Raw genomic sequence first — 16265 nt, 5'->3', positions numbered from 1 at the left:
CCAGATTTGCCATGGGCATTTGAGAGGTTCAGGTAACATAGCTAGCTTAGACCCCCAAGTCTAGAGACCGGACTTGAACTCAGGCCGTTTTGGCTTTAATCCTGACTTTTATCAACCACCCCAAACTTCCTCTAGATGTTATGCACAAGTGGCCCTTTTGCTGGGAGGAGGGGGCTGTCGTCTTAACTCTTCGGAAACTTTCCTAGTTTTTTCCATTACTCATGGGCCCATCTTCCTTTTAGTGATCATTCATTTACGCTGTTGTGAACTCAGGAAGATAAGTTTTTCTGACTCCACTGCCCCACCTTGTTGTATTTACATAGCACTCTCTATATGCCTGGCACTATACTGTTACACATTTTGTCTCATTTGATCCTTACAACAACCTTAGGAAATAGGTGCTATTATCTCCATTTTACAGATTTGGAAACTGAGGCAAATAGCTTAAACGATTTGCCCAGGGTCACACAGGTAGTTTTGAGGTAGATTTGAATTCAGGTCTTCCTGCCTTTAGGGCCGAGTCTAGGCCCAGCTCTCTTATAAAAAAATAAGATTACAGATCTCTATCAATAAAAATTTACAATAAAGACTACAGTAGTAAAAAAGGTCTCTATGGAAATACTGGAGAAAGCTAAAAAATTGTTTGCCTAAATTCTATAACTGAAAAGTTGTCCTTTCTTTCCAACTATGCATTGTACACCTTCCTTGGTTTTATACTATGATTATCACAATTTAATCTAACAGATTATTTCTATGTCAAGTTTTAGTGAATGAATGCATCGAATAGGGTCCTTAGTGTGGAAAAAACAGAAGCCTCCATCCTTAGGCAAAGACTTTGGAAAAAAGGGCAGAGAACTAAGATTTCAGCTTTGCAAAGGGAAACAGTTTACTGTTGTTCTCTGGCGCCCCCTAATGTTCACGTATGACAGACACATCACTGTAATAGCATTGAAATGATACAGAACTGAATAGAAACTTGGAAAACAGTATGAAGCTGAAATTGCAAAATTTATGAAAATCTTTTTTTCTTTCATGGTTCCAGTGGACACTTTAAAATGATATATAATTTCATTCAGTTTACTGGAATGTCGAAAAAGCCGTATGTGACAAAGGCAGAAAAGCAGCAAGTTTTTATGACTAAGCTAATGGAAAAATTAAACTCCTGGTGGTAGCATGAAACACAGGAGGCAGAGGGGGCTCTGACAGCCCTCAGAAGCAGACGTAGCAAAAACACTCAAAAGTTTAACTCAGATGTGTTCTCATGGTTACATACAAAGTGTTTTGGGCATCGTATGAGTGAATGCACAGCAAAAAATCACTGTATACTTGAATATGAAATAAGGCTAAAAAGACCCAGATAACCTGACCATCCCAAACAATGTTTAATAAAAGAGAAGATAAACGATCAAAGCCCTGTGATGTTCAGAATTCCTACTACACAATGAGTATTTTAAAGTAGTCTTGCAGCTATCCAAACTGTCTGTTCCACCTGTTGCCTAAATGCCGGTTATTAAAAAAAAATTTCAGTGTCACTGTGGCAATGAAGACATTAAAGAGAGATGCCAACATCTATCCCTCCCTCTTCTAGCCTGTGTAAGCAAAATGGAGATATTGCAAATCGAGATGTTTTAAGAGAAGAGTGTCCAGGAGATGCAACATGAGAAAGAACATCTCCTAGCTTAATTAAGCTTGTATTTCCCTGTACAAACAAGCATTAAAAAAAATCCCTTTTATCAAAGGAAAATTAAGAGTACACTGTCATTAAAAAAAAACAGTAGCCAAGACATTTTGCAACACTAGCAAGATGAGTATATTCCGTCAAGTTCGTAATAATAACTTGCATGACAAACAGCTTAAGTTACATTTAGTGGGACTCCATTCTCTGTTTGCAGGTACTTCTCTCACACAAAAGGAGAGTGTTTTGTAAATAAATGGAGAAAAGATCACATCCATCTCTCTCCAACATGTTTTTGGACACAAAGTCTCTCAGTGCTCTGTTTCCTTTTGGGAGGTTAATGCTAAGCAGCAAGTGGTTCTTATTGTTTACAGATCAGCCCCATGCCTGAGATTTGCAGTAATGCAGGACCAGCTTACCATCACTGCCAAAACACTATAAAAAAGGGAAAAAAAGAAAATACAACAAAGAATTAAGCTCCGTTGCACTTACAGTCTCAACATGTAATCTATTCTTCACAATGAAATCAACACTATCAAACGTCACAGACCACAAATATTTTGTAACATCCTTACATATATGTGAGCAAGTCAAGGAATGGGTGTTTATCTTTGACACAATTAGGAACATTTAGTGAATTTGGTCATGCCAACCATGGACAGAAATATACTTTTTTAATCCTGTTCAATGTTACTGAACCCAACTCTAAAATGGTATATACTCGGTTACTTTTCACTGGTAATGAATTTAACTGCATTTACCACATTTCCTCTTCCCAATATGGTTATCTTTCTAATTGGTAATAATAATCTAAATCACATTTATCAGGTGTTTTTTTTATAACTGTGAGAGAGTACAAGAATTATATGTATTTTACAGATGAGGAAACAAGTCCATGGTAGGGGTGAAGTGACTTATGTGATGTCGGACTTGAGGGTCTCTCAAAATTGAATCTTTTTATCTCAAGTCTAGTACTCTTCCGCCTCCCTTCACTCATACATACTATTCAGCTAACAGATAGCTAGTAATCTTGATGAGCTATTTCCCCTGAATCACCCAGAGAATGCTGGACAACTGACTCTAGGAAAAAGTTAAGAAGGGTTGGAGTTAGTTAAAACACAGTGATAACAATCAAGGTGAATAAGAAATCCCAACAAAAAATTACCTCAAAAGATACAATGAGATTTGGTGGGTCAAGACCTTTACCTGGAATATGGCTCTGAAGGGATATACCCCACAGAAAGGTAACAAGATAGGTACAAGAGGGAAAGAGCGAGTAGCAATTTGTATGAAGATGAAAACCAACAAATCAGAGGGGGAAGAAATGAGGATGATCTGGGTGAAGATCAGTGAGGAAAAAAGAGAACTGCTACCATCACTGGACAGACAGAAGAAACAGATGAGGAATTAGGGAGCATTAGAAGCACAGTATAGTAACGCTGGAAACTTCAGGAATGGAAGTTCTCTCTGTCTCTGATAAAAGCAAAGTAGGCAGTAATTTCTTGGTTTGCCTTGATAATAATTTCATCCTTCAAAAGACACAGAGGAGGAACCAGAAGGCAAACTGTTCTACCAGACCAAATTCGCACCAAAATGATGAAACTGGTTGTTGAAACAGAAACGAGGGGATCCTTAAGGGTTTTGACCAATACTGATTTGCAATAGAGAAGACAAAAGTTGGGCACCATCTGACAAGTATTCTATATTTCTGAAGAGACTATTTCAAAGGATTCAGAAAAAGGTTAAATTGAATCTCATGGTCTAAATTTTTAATATTAGTTGAATCAAGAGGAATGAGAAGCCTTCATGAATAAATTTCAGAAGGCACAGAGAAACTTCGAGGAAGACAAAAAGATGATGGTTATTATCTTGGGAGATAATTATGTGTATATAGAGAAATCACTGAAAAAGACATGAATAGAAGAAAGAAATAAAGGTAAATAACAGAGGATGACTACAAAAGCATGGCATGGTCCTAAAGGAATGGTGTTAGGTGTTCTTTAGTTCAAAGTGAGACTAATAAAGAAAAAAAAAAAGGTCCACAAAAGATTTTTTGAAGTTCAATTGGGGTGGGAGGGAAGTACTGACAAAAGGACTACTGTTTACGATACAAGAGATGATGAAAGAGAGAAGGCAGAACTAACTATTCTACTCTTATTTTCCTTCTGCTAACTCTGCTGAGAATAATCTTTAGACTGGGGGGGAAAAAGGTTAGTTTATAAATGAAACCTAAGCTAAGTAAGGAGATGGGAATAGAGCCCCTTGCCACCTTTGAAAAATTCAAGTCACCAGGTCCAGACAGATTACATCCTAGAGTACTGAAAGAACTGACAGATTTGAGTGCTGAGATTCTGTTTACTGATATTTGAAAGATTTCAGAGAACAGGAGAGGTACCATAAATTGAGAGGAAGGGGAATGTTAACTCGGTTTTCAAAATGGGGAAGAGAACGTATTCTACAGACAACATGTCAGTGAGATTATTTCAAATATTGATAAAATCCTACTTTGTGTTAATGGGATGGAGAATGAACATCGAGAAAAAGAAAACAAAGAGCTAGTACAGCTTCATCACAAACAATTTATTTAAGACGAACCTCATTGCCTTTTTTGACAGGGTAATAGATGGGTAGATGAGGGATATGCCAGAACCCAGTTTACTTGGATTTTAGAAAAACATGTGACAGAATCTCCCAGGTGATGGTTGTGGACAAGACGACAAGGGCTAATGCTACAGAGAAAGGTTAGGGAAATGAATTAAAAAGTAGCTGAATGACCAAATCTCATTAATGGTTCGATGTCAATTGCATAGAGGTCTCTTGAAGGAGGTGTGCCCTGGTCTTGCATGGTTTAATATTTTTTATCCATGACTTGGGATAAAATCCTAGATGGCATACTCATCAAATTTCCAGATCATTGGTTTACAGATATACAGCTGGAAGGTACAGTTAAGAGGCCAATAAGCCCAACAATTCAATTTTAGAGACAATTAAGTTGGGGTCCAGGTAGGTTATACCAAGTTATCCAAGGTCACATAGGTAGCGTTAGTACAAAGTTAATATATCACATGATAAAGCTAAGATTAAAGACAACCCTGACAGGCTAGAATGCTGGTGTGACTCTAATGTGAAATCTATTACAAATAAATATAAAGCCTTAGGCTTGGATTAAAAAAGTCAGCTCCACAAATGTAAGATTGAAGGAGGTAGTATAGCTAGAGAGCAGTTTATCTGAAAGAAATCTGGAGATTTTAAGCATACTGAAAGCTCAATATGAGTCAAAAGTCAATGACAATTATTGTGTGAGACAGCAACTAAAAACCTAATGTGACAGGAAGATAAAATTTATAGAGATTCAGTATCTGAGAATAAGAAGGAACCAGTCCCTCTATATTCTGCCCTGATCAGATCATATGTAGATTACTGGGTTCAGTTCTAGGCAAGATATTTTTTGGAGAAAACTGCTAAGTTGAAAAGGATCCAGAAAAGGTGAAGGATCAGAAGTTCATACTACAAAAGGTTCAGTCTGAGGAACCAAGGATGTTTAGTTTGGAAAAGAGAATACTAGGAGATGGGGTGTATGTGAATTGTTTGTGTGTGCGCGCATGCATATGTGTGCAGAGAGAGAAGAGCTGTCTTCAAGTATCTGAAAGGCCTATCATATGAAAGAGTGATTAGATCTGCACTTCTTGGTCCCAAAGTCCAGAAGTACAGAGAGGCAGATTCTGACTTGACATAATCAGTTATCCAATAGTGAAATGGGTTGTCCTGGGAGGTTCTTAACCATTAGAAGTCTTCAAGCAAAGGCTAGATAGTCACTTGTTGGGTCTGTTGCACAAAGGACTTTGGTTGAGATAGAGGTTAGCCTCCATGGTCTCTGTTGTCCTTTCTAATCGTGAAATACTGTGAATCTGATATCGGTTTTTCCCTGAATACAGTTCAAAGTTACACATACAAGATCATTATAGATAGTAAAATATCAACGATGTAAGATAAGCAGAAATCTAATTTATCAATAATTTATCTATATTCATTATGCAAAAGCTGAAATTAATTACCTCATAGAGTGTTCCAACTTCTTGATCTGGTGAAGGAGCAAAGGACTGATTCACATATATAAACTGTAAGGAAAGAAAAAACGTCATAATTATCCAATCTCCTTTCTTGGGTAAACAGTGTTTCTTTTCATTCCTGATCACTTATATCAAACTCTTTGCTCTGGTGACAAAGAAGCCTGGAAAGAGAGATAAACTGATAGAGTGAAAGGACAAGGACCAAGAGAACACTCCATACAGAAACAACCCTGTCAATACAATTTTCAGAGACTTAAGAGTTTTGAGACGCGCAATGACCAACCATTTTCTTAAGGACCAAACATGAAGTACACCACTCACTTCCCGATAGAAGTGATAGACTCAAGGGTACACAGACACTTTGGGGGGTGGACAATATGGAAATCTGTTTTGCTTGACTATGCATAGTTGTTACAAGGGTTTTGTCTTTCTTCTTCCTCTCCAATGGAGAGGGTGAGGGTGAAAGAGAAAGAAAACAAGATTTTTTTTTTTTTGCTTTTTGGAGGGGGGAGGGCAGGGCAATTGGGGTTAAGTGACTTTCCCAAGGTCATATGGCTAGCACTCACGCACACAAAGTGTCTGAGGCCAGATCCCAACCCAGGTCCTCCTGACTCCAGGGCCAGTGCTCTACTCACTGTGCCACCTGGCCACCCCCTAGAAAACAGATATTTAATTGAATGAATTTAATTATTTTTAAAAGAAAAAAAAATACATTTCTCTAGTTTTAAACTTTTCCTACCTAAGATGTTATGAATCCTATGTAAGAAAAAGGGCAATGTTGCTCACATACCAACTGTTCAGAAGCCACAAGTTTAAGAAATTTTTTGATGAAATCAATGAGACCCTGTATGGTTCGGGTTCGTTCCACAGCCCACTTCTTTGTTTTCATTATCGGGGTGTCTCCAACAGCCTTTAGTAGAACATCAACTGTAAAAACAATGTGAACGACAAATGGAAACAGTTAAAGAGAATGAGATATTAACATTTATAATACTTTAAAAAAATCACCAACTAGCTTTTTTTTAATAAAGCCTAGAGTTGGCCACTGTGATGAGTAAATAAACATTATTTTTTTCTTTGTACTCCAATAATTTATAAGTCATTACAAGGCTGATCTTTAAAATCCAGTTGCTAGCTCTAAAAAATTATGTCAAGTTAAAAGCCTCTCTAAACTGATGGTGTCTTCCAAAGGCATCCTGCTTCCCATACCTTCCTTGTAGCTATGGCCAAGAGCTGGCAGGGGAATTGGAGCTAGCTAGCCCATTTTCACACTTTCAGTCTCATTCTAGGCCAACTCAAGCCAGGACTCGTCCCTCCCAATGCTTCTCTTCTCCCCTCCCTCCACCATGATTCTCTCACTTCATCCCATCCCGAGCTCAAAAGTCTAGCCTCCTCCAGTTATTGTGGGTCCTCTGTCCTTGAAGAGGACCATGACATTAGGGAAATAACACCGTGACATGCAAATGAACTGGGTTTAAGTGAGGCAGGGCTGTGCAAAATGACCAGTCTCACTTTCTCCTCCAGAGCCATCTGGGTCCAGTGGCAAGATATAGCTCAGGATGGCTGAAGATAGCCCTGGATGCAGTGGGACATCTTGGCCTTTTTTTTTTTTTTTGCTTTTTGGAGGGTAATTGGAGTTAAATGACTTGCCCAAGGTCACAACACGGCTAAGTTTTTGTGTTAAGTATCTGAGGTGGGATTTGAACTCAGGTCCTCCTGATTCCAGGGCTGGTGCTCTATTCACTGTGCCACCTAGCTAGTCCAACCTTGGCCTTTTTAAGTAAGGTCTTTAACAGGTCTCAGTTTGGCTGAGGAGCGACTGAGGCTAGGTAAGAAATGAGGCAGAGGATGGCCTCTTTACCTAGTCAAAAAAAGAATAACAACCTTGGTAAGTTTCATACATTTTAGAAGTAAGGGTGTTCAGAAATAGCAGTGGTATTTACTGATAGGGCTTTCTTGCACTGGGCCTTCTTTCCCCTGCCACTGGGAAAAGTTTTCTTACATCCTCATACTCCCTTACCACATATTCTTCAATCTGCTGACAGTGGGCTTCTTGCAGTTACACAAACAACACACTGTGTTTCTTGGCTCCGGGTATTTTTCTCATGGAAAATTGAGTTAAACTAAAATCCCACATTCTATAAAGCCTTCCCCCACCTCTCTTAACTTTTTCTTATTTATCCTGTGTGTTGGTACATATTTGTTTGCTTATTGGCTCCCTCTTTAGATCACAAGCTACTTGAGGGCAGACTCTCTTTTGCCTCTGTTAGTATTCCCAGCACTTAGCATAATCCTGGCCCACGGTAGGTATTTAACAAATATTTACCATAAGTGGATACCAGAAGATACTACACAGAAGTAAAGAGGAGATCCAGTGAAAGTGAAGTCCTGATAGAAAATAGCATTCAAATCCAAATTATCGTCGTTCAATCATGTCCAACTCTTTGTGACGCCATTGGAGGACTTCTTGGCAAAAACACTAGAGCGGTTTTTCCATTTCCTTCTCCAGATGAGGAAATAAGGCAAACAGAGCTAAGTGACTTGCCCAGGGTCACACAGCTAGGAAGTGCCTGAGGCCAGATTTGAACTCGTCCTCCTGACTCCAGGCCTGGCACTCTATCCACTGCGCCAAGTCCAAATCACCTCTTCCTATGCTTTATTTATTTATTTTTAAAGCAATCGGGGTTAAGTACCTTGCTCACGGTTTACGCGGCCAGGTATTTCTGGGTGGGTGCTGAGCGTCTGAGCCCGGGATTCGATCTCCAGGTCATCCCGACACCGCAGCCGGTGCTCTCACTCGCTGAGCCACCTGGCCGCCCCCCCCTTTCTATCCCTAAAAAGTCCAACGGGCCGAGAGCTGCGCCCACAGTGAGGCGCCCGTCTCTTCAGCAGCTGGCACGCGGTCCCCGGGGGCGTCCTCCCCGCCCGCCTCCTGCCCCTGTTAGGATTCACACGCCGCCATGCCACCACGCGGCGAGCACGCTCCTTATCGTGCCCGACGCCACGCACCACTTTCGGTCTTTACACCCCCCCCCCCAGGAGGGGGACGAGGGAAAGCGGGGGTCGGACCGCACCCTGACCCTTACCCTCCCCGCATCAGCCGGGGCGGTGGTCACTGCCCTCGGTCCTGGTAAGGGGATTAAGGGGAATTACTTTTTTTCTTGGCGTCGCCTGTGGGCTCCTCTGTTCCTGGGGACACGGCGGCGGCGGGCGCCGGCTCCAAGGCGTTCGGGTCCGGGCCCAGGTCGGCGGCTCCCTCGCCCGCAGCGGGGCCCCCGGGCAGGGACTGCGGCCGCTCGGGCTCCGCCATCCGCGCCTCGGCCCACGTGCACGGGGCGGGGGCGGGGGCGTGTGCGGCGGAAGGCGGGCCCCGACACTCCCCCGGCCTCGGGCTCGTCTTCCGGGCAGAGCTGAGCGTACAGCCCCTGGAATCAGAAACACGCAGTCAGCACCGACCTCGGCCCGCTGGCCCCTTCGTGCCTCCGACAGGTGGGGACAGAGGTCAACAGAGATCTGCGAGTCCGGGCAAAGGGGAGGGGGGGGGCCTGGAGAAAAATGTCCCTCGCACTCTGCCGTCGGCGTCTGCGCAGGCGTCCTCCGGGCCGCCGCGTCGTCTAGGTCTTAAGACGCAAAGTTAGTGTGTCACCTCTTCAGCAATGACTTCACAGTCGATACCCACGTTCTCCCTCTAACCTCGAAAGCCGGCGGGCAGAGAGAAACAGACTTCGGAATCGAGAGGGGATGAGTGAAGAAAATGCCCTCGCCCTTTCCGCCTCAGCCCCAGAACGCCTACGTGTGCGTGTGCGCAGGCGCTCTCCGAGCTCTCACCCCCCGGCTCCCTTCCCTTTGCGTCTGCGCAGGCGCTCCGGCGCCGGTGCTTCTCTCGCTTCCAGACCTCTGCTTCTGCGCAGGCGCTCCTTGGAGCCCGGGCCAGGGGCCCGCCTCTCGGCTCGGATTCGCTCTCCCCTCCCCTCCCCTCCCTCTCCGGGAGCGCGCGGAGGGGGCGGGCGGGGAAGCGACTTGAAGCCGAAGAGGAGGGCTGTGCTGGCTCCGCGCGCGCCGCCCGGGACCCAGTGGCCAGCCGGCCACCCCCCCCGCCCTCCTCCCAGAGCCTTCCTCTGCCGCGGGCTCCATCATGATCAAGGCGATCCTCATCTTCAACAACCACGGGAAACCCCGGCTCTCCAAGTTTTACCAGCCCTACGTGAGTAACCCTGCACGCCCTCTCCCCGCGGCAGCCCGGCTCCGCTCTGCTCCGTGCCCACCCCTCCGCCCATCTCCATCTGACCCTGCCCGGGCGCGCCGTTCTCCCCCTGCGTCCTCGTCCCTCCCTCTTTCCGCCGCCCCCTATCACGCGAGCAGTTGGCTGGCATCTGCCCCTCGGGCATATGCCGCCCGGCTCCGGAGAAGTCACCTCCTTGGCTCTCCACGGGCATGGCCCTGTCTGTGCCCGCGGCGGCGCGCGCAGCGCTCGGGGTTTTGTTCGTTCCGCCCGCATTTCGGGAGTACCCCCCGGCGCCGGGTGCTGGGGGTGCGGAGACAGAAAAACTAAGGTCCTGCCCTCCGGGAGCCCACCTTGGCTGTTGTGCGGAGGCGACACGCCCACAGAAAGGTGTATCGTAATCGGCACCGAGCGGTCTCGGGGAGCAGGGCATTAGCTACCGAGCATCGAGCTGCGCCTTGGAGGAAGCGTCCTTGGGGTGGGAGGGCAGTTAAGCCCCTACAACGGCGGGAGAGGGAACCCCAGCTGGAAGTCAGAATCGGGGGAGGGAAGTGCTGTGCAGCGAGGCCGGAAAAATAGGTTGGAGACACATTTAAAGGCGAAAGTGAGGAATTTGTGTTTTGTCTTGGAGGCAAGAAGGGTTCACTGGAACTTCTTGGGCGGGGGACTGACATGAAAACCTCTTTTCCTTGGTGGATCCCAGGTTCCTTGTGGATTCTCCCACTTTCTTAGTTCTGACTGCAGTCTTCATTTCATGTGCCTGATTTTCAGTTGCGTCTCATTTTTACGTGCGTGGCTACTGTGACTTTGGACATTCCTTATTAAAGGTTAAAAGCAATGAGTGAGTCTATAGAATAACAATTTATTTTTTCCTGCTGTTAATTATTCACTGTTGAGCTAGCTTGTGAAGTTTATAATGAGACTAATTGGAATTATGCTTTTCTACTTGAAATCTAGATTTCAGCTTTCAAGGGGCATTTTTGAAGGAGGAAGTTTGTCCCTGTTAAGCAATCACAGAAGTGTGTTAGGGTGAGGCAGTTGTAGAAATAAGACTTTCTAGATGTAGACGACTTGAGTTTGAATTAATTCACTGTCACTACCTATGTTGTTGTGACTTTGGACTTTTCTCTGAACCTTAGTTTCCTCATTCATACAATTGGACTTATTATACTGACCTACCTATCTTTGGAGGTTGAGAATGTCAAGTGAGATTATATATATATATATATAAACTCTGTATAAATGTAAAGTATTGTCATTACTCCTTATGTAGAACCATTACAATGTTTGTAACACACTTGGTTGTTTAGCAGACAGCTAAACTGGTTTCATTACCCTGTTTAGAGAGAAATACATTAAAAATGGATAATGTTACATTGATAATGTTTATATGTTGTGAATCTAGAATGTAAACTCCTTGAGAATAGGACTGTTTTCACATCTGCCTTTGTATCCACAGTGCCTAGCACGTAGAGAAGAACCACATTCACTGTTGGGGAAGATGCAAGGTCTGGGCCTTCAGTGGGAAGAATGTAGAGAGAGAAGAGATTGGATCACAAAAAATTCTGTTTGGAGCCAGAAATGCACTTTCAATTAAAAAAAAAAAATGGAATCATTCCTGAGTTGACACTTCTCTGCAGTGTTTAATTCCATATAGAAGTCTTGCCAGCCTTTAAAAATTATAAGTGAAAGTGCCAGTTTAGATAAAATGATAACGCAGCCTTTGTTAGGTAGGTTCAGTAAAAGTGAGAAATCCTGGAAGTGTTGCTTTACTTTACCCATTTCCTTTAGTGGTTTAGCCAGAGATAAGTATAATAATTTTCTCTTTGACTTCAGTTTTAGCCTCTGTTTTAGAGAACAAAGCAGAGTTTAAGTAGAATCACAGTTACTAATCCTCTAATTAATTCTGTAGTCCAAGAAAACTCTTAGCTTTCCCCCCTTTGTTCTGTCTGGATTTTTGAAAAGCCATTGACTCTGTATTTTTAAGTTCATTTGCCTAAAATATAATACTTCCCTGTGTTAAACCAGCCACGTCTTTAACCCATTGTCTTTTTTTTTTTAACCAATTCAGGTAGCCTTCAGTTGTGCTCTAAATGTTTCCTTGAGTATTTTGGAACTCAAAATATGCTTTTCCATAAAAACAACTCTATACATATAGAATCTTTAGAATTGAATGGCACCTTAAAGCTAATCTAGAGTGACTTTTCAACTCCAAGAAATTCTCTCTGCAGCATTTCTGGTCTTTTAGGCTGTATCTGAGAACTTGCAATAGTGGAGATATCTCACTATTCAAGATGACTCATTCCTTTTTTTTTTTTTTTTTTGGTAGCTCTGATTGTTAGTAAAACTTCTCTAACATTGAGAAGAAATTTGTCTCCTTACAACTTTGGTCAAATTCAGCCAACATCTATTTAGCATAAACTACTTTGCAAGGCACTGGGAATGCAAAGACCCAAAATCCCCAACAATAAACCAGTTCATCGAGCTTACATTTTGACATACAAGATAGATACAGTGTGTATGATTATAGTTCCCCTGTTTTGGTCATTTCTGACTCTTAGTGACCCTGTTTGGGGTTTTCTTGGCAAAGGTACTGGGGTGGTTTGCCATTTCCTTTTCCAGCTCATTTTATAGATGAAGAACTGTGGCAAATAGGGTTATGTGACTTGCTCAGAGTCACACAGCTAGTAAGTGTCTGAGGCCAGTTTAAACTCAGGAAGATGAGTTTTCCTGACTTCAAGCTGGGATGTTCAGTCCACTTTGCCACTTATGTGTATTTATTGATCTATCTTTCTTTATTATATATAATGTGTCCATAGATGAGTAAATGCAAGATGATTTGAGGGGGAAGAAAGAACTGAGAACTGAAAAGAATGTAAGTTAGGAAATCACTGGCATCTCTGTAGTCTTTTAAATTTTGCAAAGAACTTCATCTAGTTTGCACCTCCCGGCAACCCAGTGAAGCAGCTACCACCACAGCTGCTATTTTACAGAGGAGGAAACAGGTTCAGAGGTGATTTTTGCACACAGCTTGTGTCAGAAGCAGAACTTGCACTGAGATCTCTGCCTGATGCTGTCTAGCCTTCTCTCCATAACACAAGGATGCTTCTAAAGGCTTCGTATGGCATCTGGGACTTGAAAGGGAGCTTAAGATAGTAAGAGGAGGCTAGAAGGTAGTGAGTTTGAGGTCCAGGGGCCAGCTTGTGCAAAGGCGTGTTATGTCAAGGTTGAGGAACTGCTGGTGAGGCAGCATGTCTAGAATAGAGAGTATGTGAGGGAGATTTGCTGGATGTGAGGTGAAGCCACAGAGTTGTGTGGATTTTCATCTCTCGTATTATTAGTGATGGTGGAGTTTTCTTTCACCTGGTTGTGAATAGTTTACAGTTCTTTTGAGAACTGTTCGTTTATATCCTTAAAACTCTTACCTATTGAGGAATATCTTTTGCTGTTTTACAGACTGTCCCAAATGTCTTAAACTGTTCAAGTTGTGTTAATGCTAGGACCCTGTATATTTCTGTTAATTGAATGTGTACTTTGGATATCACTCTTACCACAGATATTTGATACAAAGGTTTTTCCCTGTTGATATCTTATATTAATTACATTAATTTTGTTCATGTAAAAGCTTTTCAATTTTCTGTGATCAAAATTTTTGTAATTTCCTCTATATAGAAACTTTTCTAATTTCCTTATATAGGCAGCTAGGTGCTACTGTGGTTAGAGTACCAGGTCTGGTCAGGAGTTCAAATCCAACCTTAGATACTGCCTAGCGGTGTGACCTTGCCCCTGTTTGCCTCAGTTTCCTCATCTGTAAAATGAGCTGGAGAAGGAAATGGGAAGCCGCTCCAGCATCTTTGCCAAGAAAACCCCCAAAGTGGGGTTGCGTCAAATGACTGAACAACGATGACAAATTGCCTCTATCCCCTGTTTGGTTAAGAATTCACCCTCTAGCTACAGCCATGAAAAGTTAAGTAGTTGATTTAGTTCTCTTCCAATGTTTTATGGTCATTAATTAGGGTTTTAGTTTACTGTTCTACCAGCCCTACAGTTACAGTGATGTGGGAAGTGAGAACACTGTTGAGTTTCCCTTATAATTTATTGTGTAAAGTGGGGGCCTCTGTCACTGCTGACAGATGGAAGGTTACACATCTGTGAGCCAGCTCCTTTAAGTCTTCTATCACTGTCACAATATCTGCAGTCTTATAAGGGCAAGCTTTATTGCATCCAAAATATTAGCAAACAGTTACAACTGTGTGTTATAAAGAACATTTGACAGCACAGAAATCAGTCCTCGTGTTTACAAAGGTCATCCTGTTTACAAAGGTCATCCTGTTGACGATGAGCTGTGTAATTTACCTTTGTAGGCTTCTCAGGTTTGTCTCACAGGGCCACTCAGAGAGTATTATGCTTGCAAAAGAAAATTTAAAGGGACTTATGTTCCCTCTATGTATATCTTAAGTTATAATTATCCCCCTTTTACTGTTGATGCACTCATGTCCTGAAATTTCTATAGGCTTTTAGGGTCCTTTGAATAGGTCCATGGATTAAGATCTACCTATTATATTCTTTCAGTGGATTCCATGGTAATTTCATCAGCACTTTTTTTTTTTAAAGCATAGAGGATCTTATAAACTATGGGTTCTTAATTTTTTGTGTGTCATGGACCCCTTGGCAGTCTGGTAGCCCATAGAATAGTGGGTTTGGTTTTTTTGTGTTTTTTTTTTTGCTTTTTGGAGGGGGGAAGGCAGGGCAGTTGGGGTTAAGTAACTTGTGTAAGTGTGTCAAGTGTCTGGGGCTGGATTTGAACTCAGGTCCTTCTGATTCCAGCGCCGTGCTCTATTCATTGCACCACCTAGCCACCCCCAGAATAAGGTTTTTAAATGCATAAAATAACATACATTAAGATTACAAAGAAAACCAATAGAGAAACAGTTATGAAAATAAAAAAAAATAAATGCACAGATCACAAGTTAACCCCTTGTTACACATGACAATTGAGACAATTTGGCTAATTCTTTTAAGGAAGTTATTCCACTCTATCGTTTCACCACTGAGTTACTGATGAGGAGTGATACTAAAACTTACCTGACTTTTCCTAGTTATACCTATTTACTTAAAGAATAGAAAAAGGCCATAGTTGTGACATTGAACTGTTTTGTCAAGCTGAGGTCTGAAAATTACAGACTCACCTTAATTTAAAATCTTTGGTAAAGGTCAGATATCTTTTTTTGGATTAGTCAATTTGTAACAACATTTTCATGTTATTCAAGAGTTAGAATAGACAATCTATGGATAAATAGGTTAGGAAACATTCCCATTCAAAGGACAGATAACTGGGGGGAGACAGGTTCAGAAGATCCTGCATATTGCCTTTGTAAAGCCATCTTCCCAACAGTTTTTGCCATCTTTATTCAGCTGGAACTGATTTAGTATTTGGAGGTGCTAGGCAGCATACACTGATTCTAAGCCCGGTGAGGGGAAGGACTGTCTTTTTGTGTCTCCACTGTCAGGCATTGTGTTAGTGTTTATTTATTGACTAACAAGAGAAGTTTTCATTTCCCCTTACTTTATGATTGCTGATGTGTCAGCATCCTTTTACCAGGATCAAAGTGAGTGGATAATTCATAGCCATCCATGACCCATGTATTGATTAATTAATAATCTGCAATTGATAACTAATATCCAATAATTGGTAATTTTCTTCTCTTCCCTTTTTGGTTGGTTGAGTAATACATTTGAAGAAATAGAGAGTTGAATTTCTCAGCCTCTTAGGATTTCTGTATGAGTACTTGGTGTTACAAGTGTTAGAAATAAGACATCTAAGAAAATAAATTTGCTTTAAACATTCATGTGTATCAGCTTCCTTATTTCTGTTTCCTCACATTCCATTATCTTTCAAAAACTCCATTGTAGTTGTTATTTACTTCATTCCTTTGTTGTGGAAAGAAGGTAACTCTGTATAGTTGTCACTAATATGCAGATTTCAAGGAATACAACAGGTAGCTGGGGTAGCTAGGTGGCAGGCTGGATAGATTGCACAAGGCCTGCAGTGAGGAGAAACTGGAGTTTAAATCCAGCCTCATACACTTACTAGCTGTGTGAGCCTGGGTGAGTCACTTAACCCTGTTTGCCTTAGTTCCTAATCTGTAAAATGAACTAGAGGGGAGGCCAGGTAGCACAGCAAGTAAGAGCACCGGCTCCAGTGTTGAGAAGACCTGGAGATCGAATCCCAGGCTCAGACACTTAGCACCCACCCAGAAATAACTGGCCGTGTAACCTTGAGCAAGTTACTTAACCC

General features: G+C 42.3%; 2 protein-coding genes across 3 annotated transcripts in view; one reads left to right on the top strand and one right to left on the bottom strand.

The window, feature by feature from the left end:
• Positions 1-1360: 1360 nt before the first annotated feature.
• Positions 1361-9543, bottom strand: ATG12 (autophagy related 12). Its single transcript, XM_069087850.1, has 4 exons — positions 8899-9543; positions 6536-6672; positions 5731-5793; positions 1361-2110 (listed from the first exon to the last, which is right to left on the bottom strand). The coding sequence occupies exons 1-4, from the start codon at positions 9053-9055 to the stop codon at positions 2051-2053; spliced, it is 417 nt and encodes a 138-aa protein (XP_068943951.1). The 5' UTR covers positions 9056-9543; the 3' UTR covers positions 1361-2050.
• A 172-nt stretch (positions 9544-9715) lies between these two features.
• Positions 9716-16265, top strand: part of AP3S1 (adaptor related protein complex 3 subunit sigma 1) — a 95361-nt gene continuing 88811 nt past the window's right edge. Inside the window, exon 1 of one of the 2 annotated variants that reach the window (XM_069087849.1) lies at positions 9716-9949. In XM_069087849.1, the coding sequence (XP_068943950.1) occupies positions 9881-9949 (69 nt within the window). In that variant the 5' untranslated portion in view covers positions 9716-9880. The remainder of the gene's footprint in view (positions 9950-16265) is intronic. The other variant, XM_069087848.1, reaches the window with a different exon arrangement.

The sequence above is a fragment of the Petaurus breviceps genome, unplaced genomic scaffold (assembly GCF_028583685.1).
Source record: "Petaurus breviceps papuanus isolate PSGF00001 unplaced genomic scaffold, PetGlider_PUasm1.0 183, whole genome shotgun sequence".
NCBI classification, from domain to species: domain Eukaryota; kingdom Metazoa; phylum Chordata; class Mammalia; order Diprotodontia; family Petauridae; genus Petaurus; species Petaurus breviceps.
This window is presented reverse-complemented; position numbering and strand designations above follow the sequence as displayed.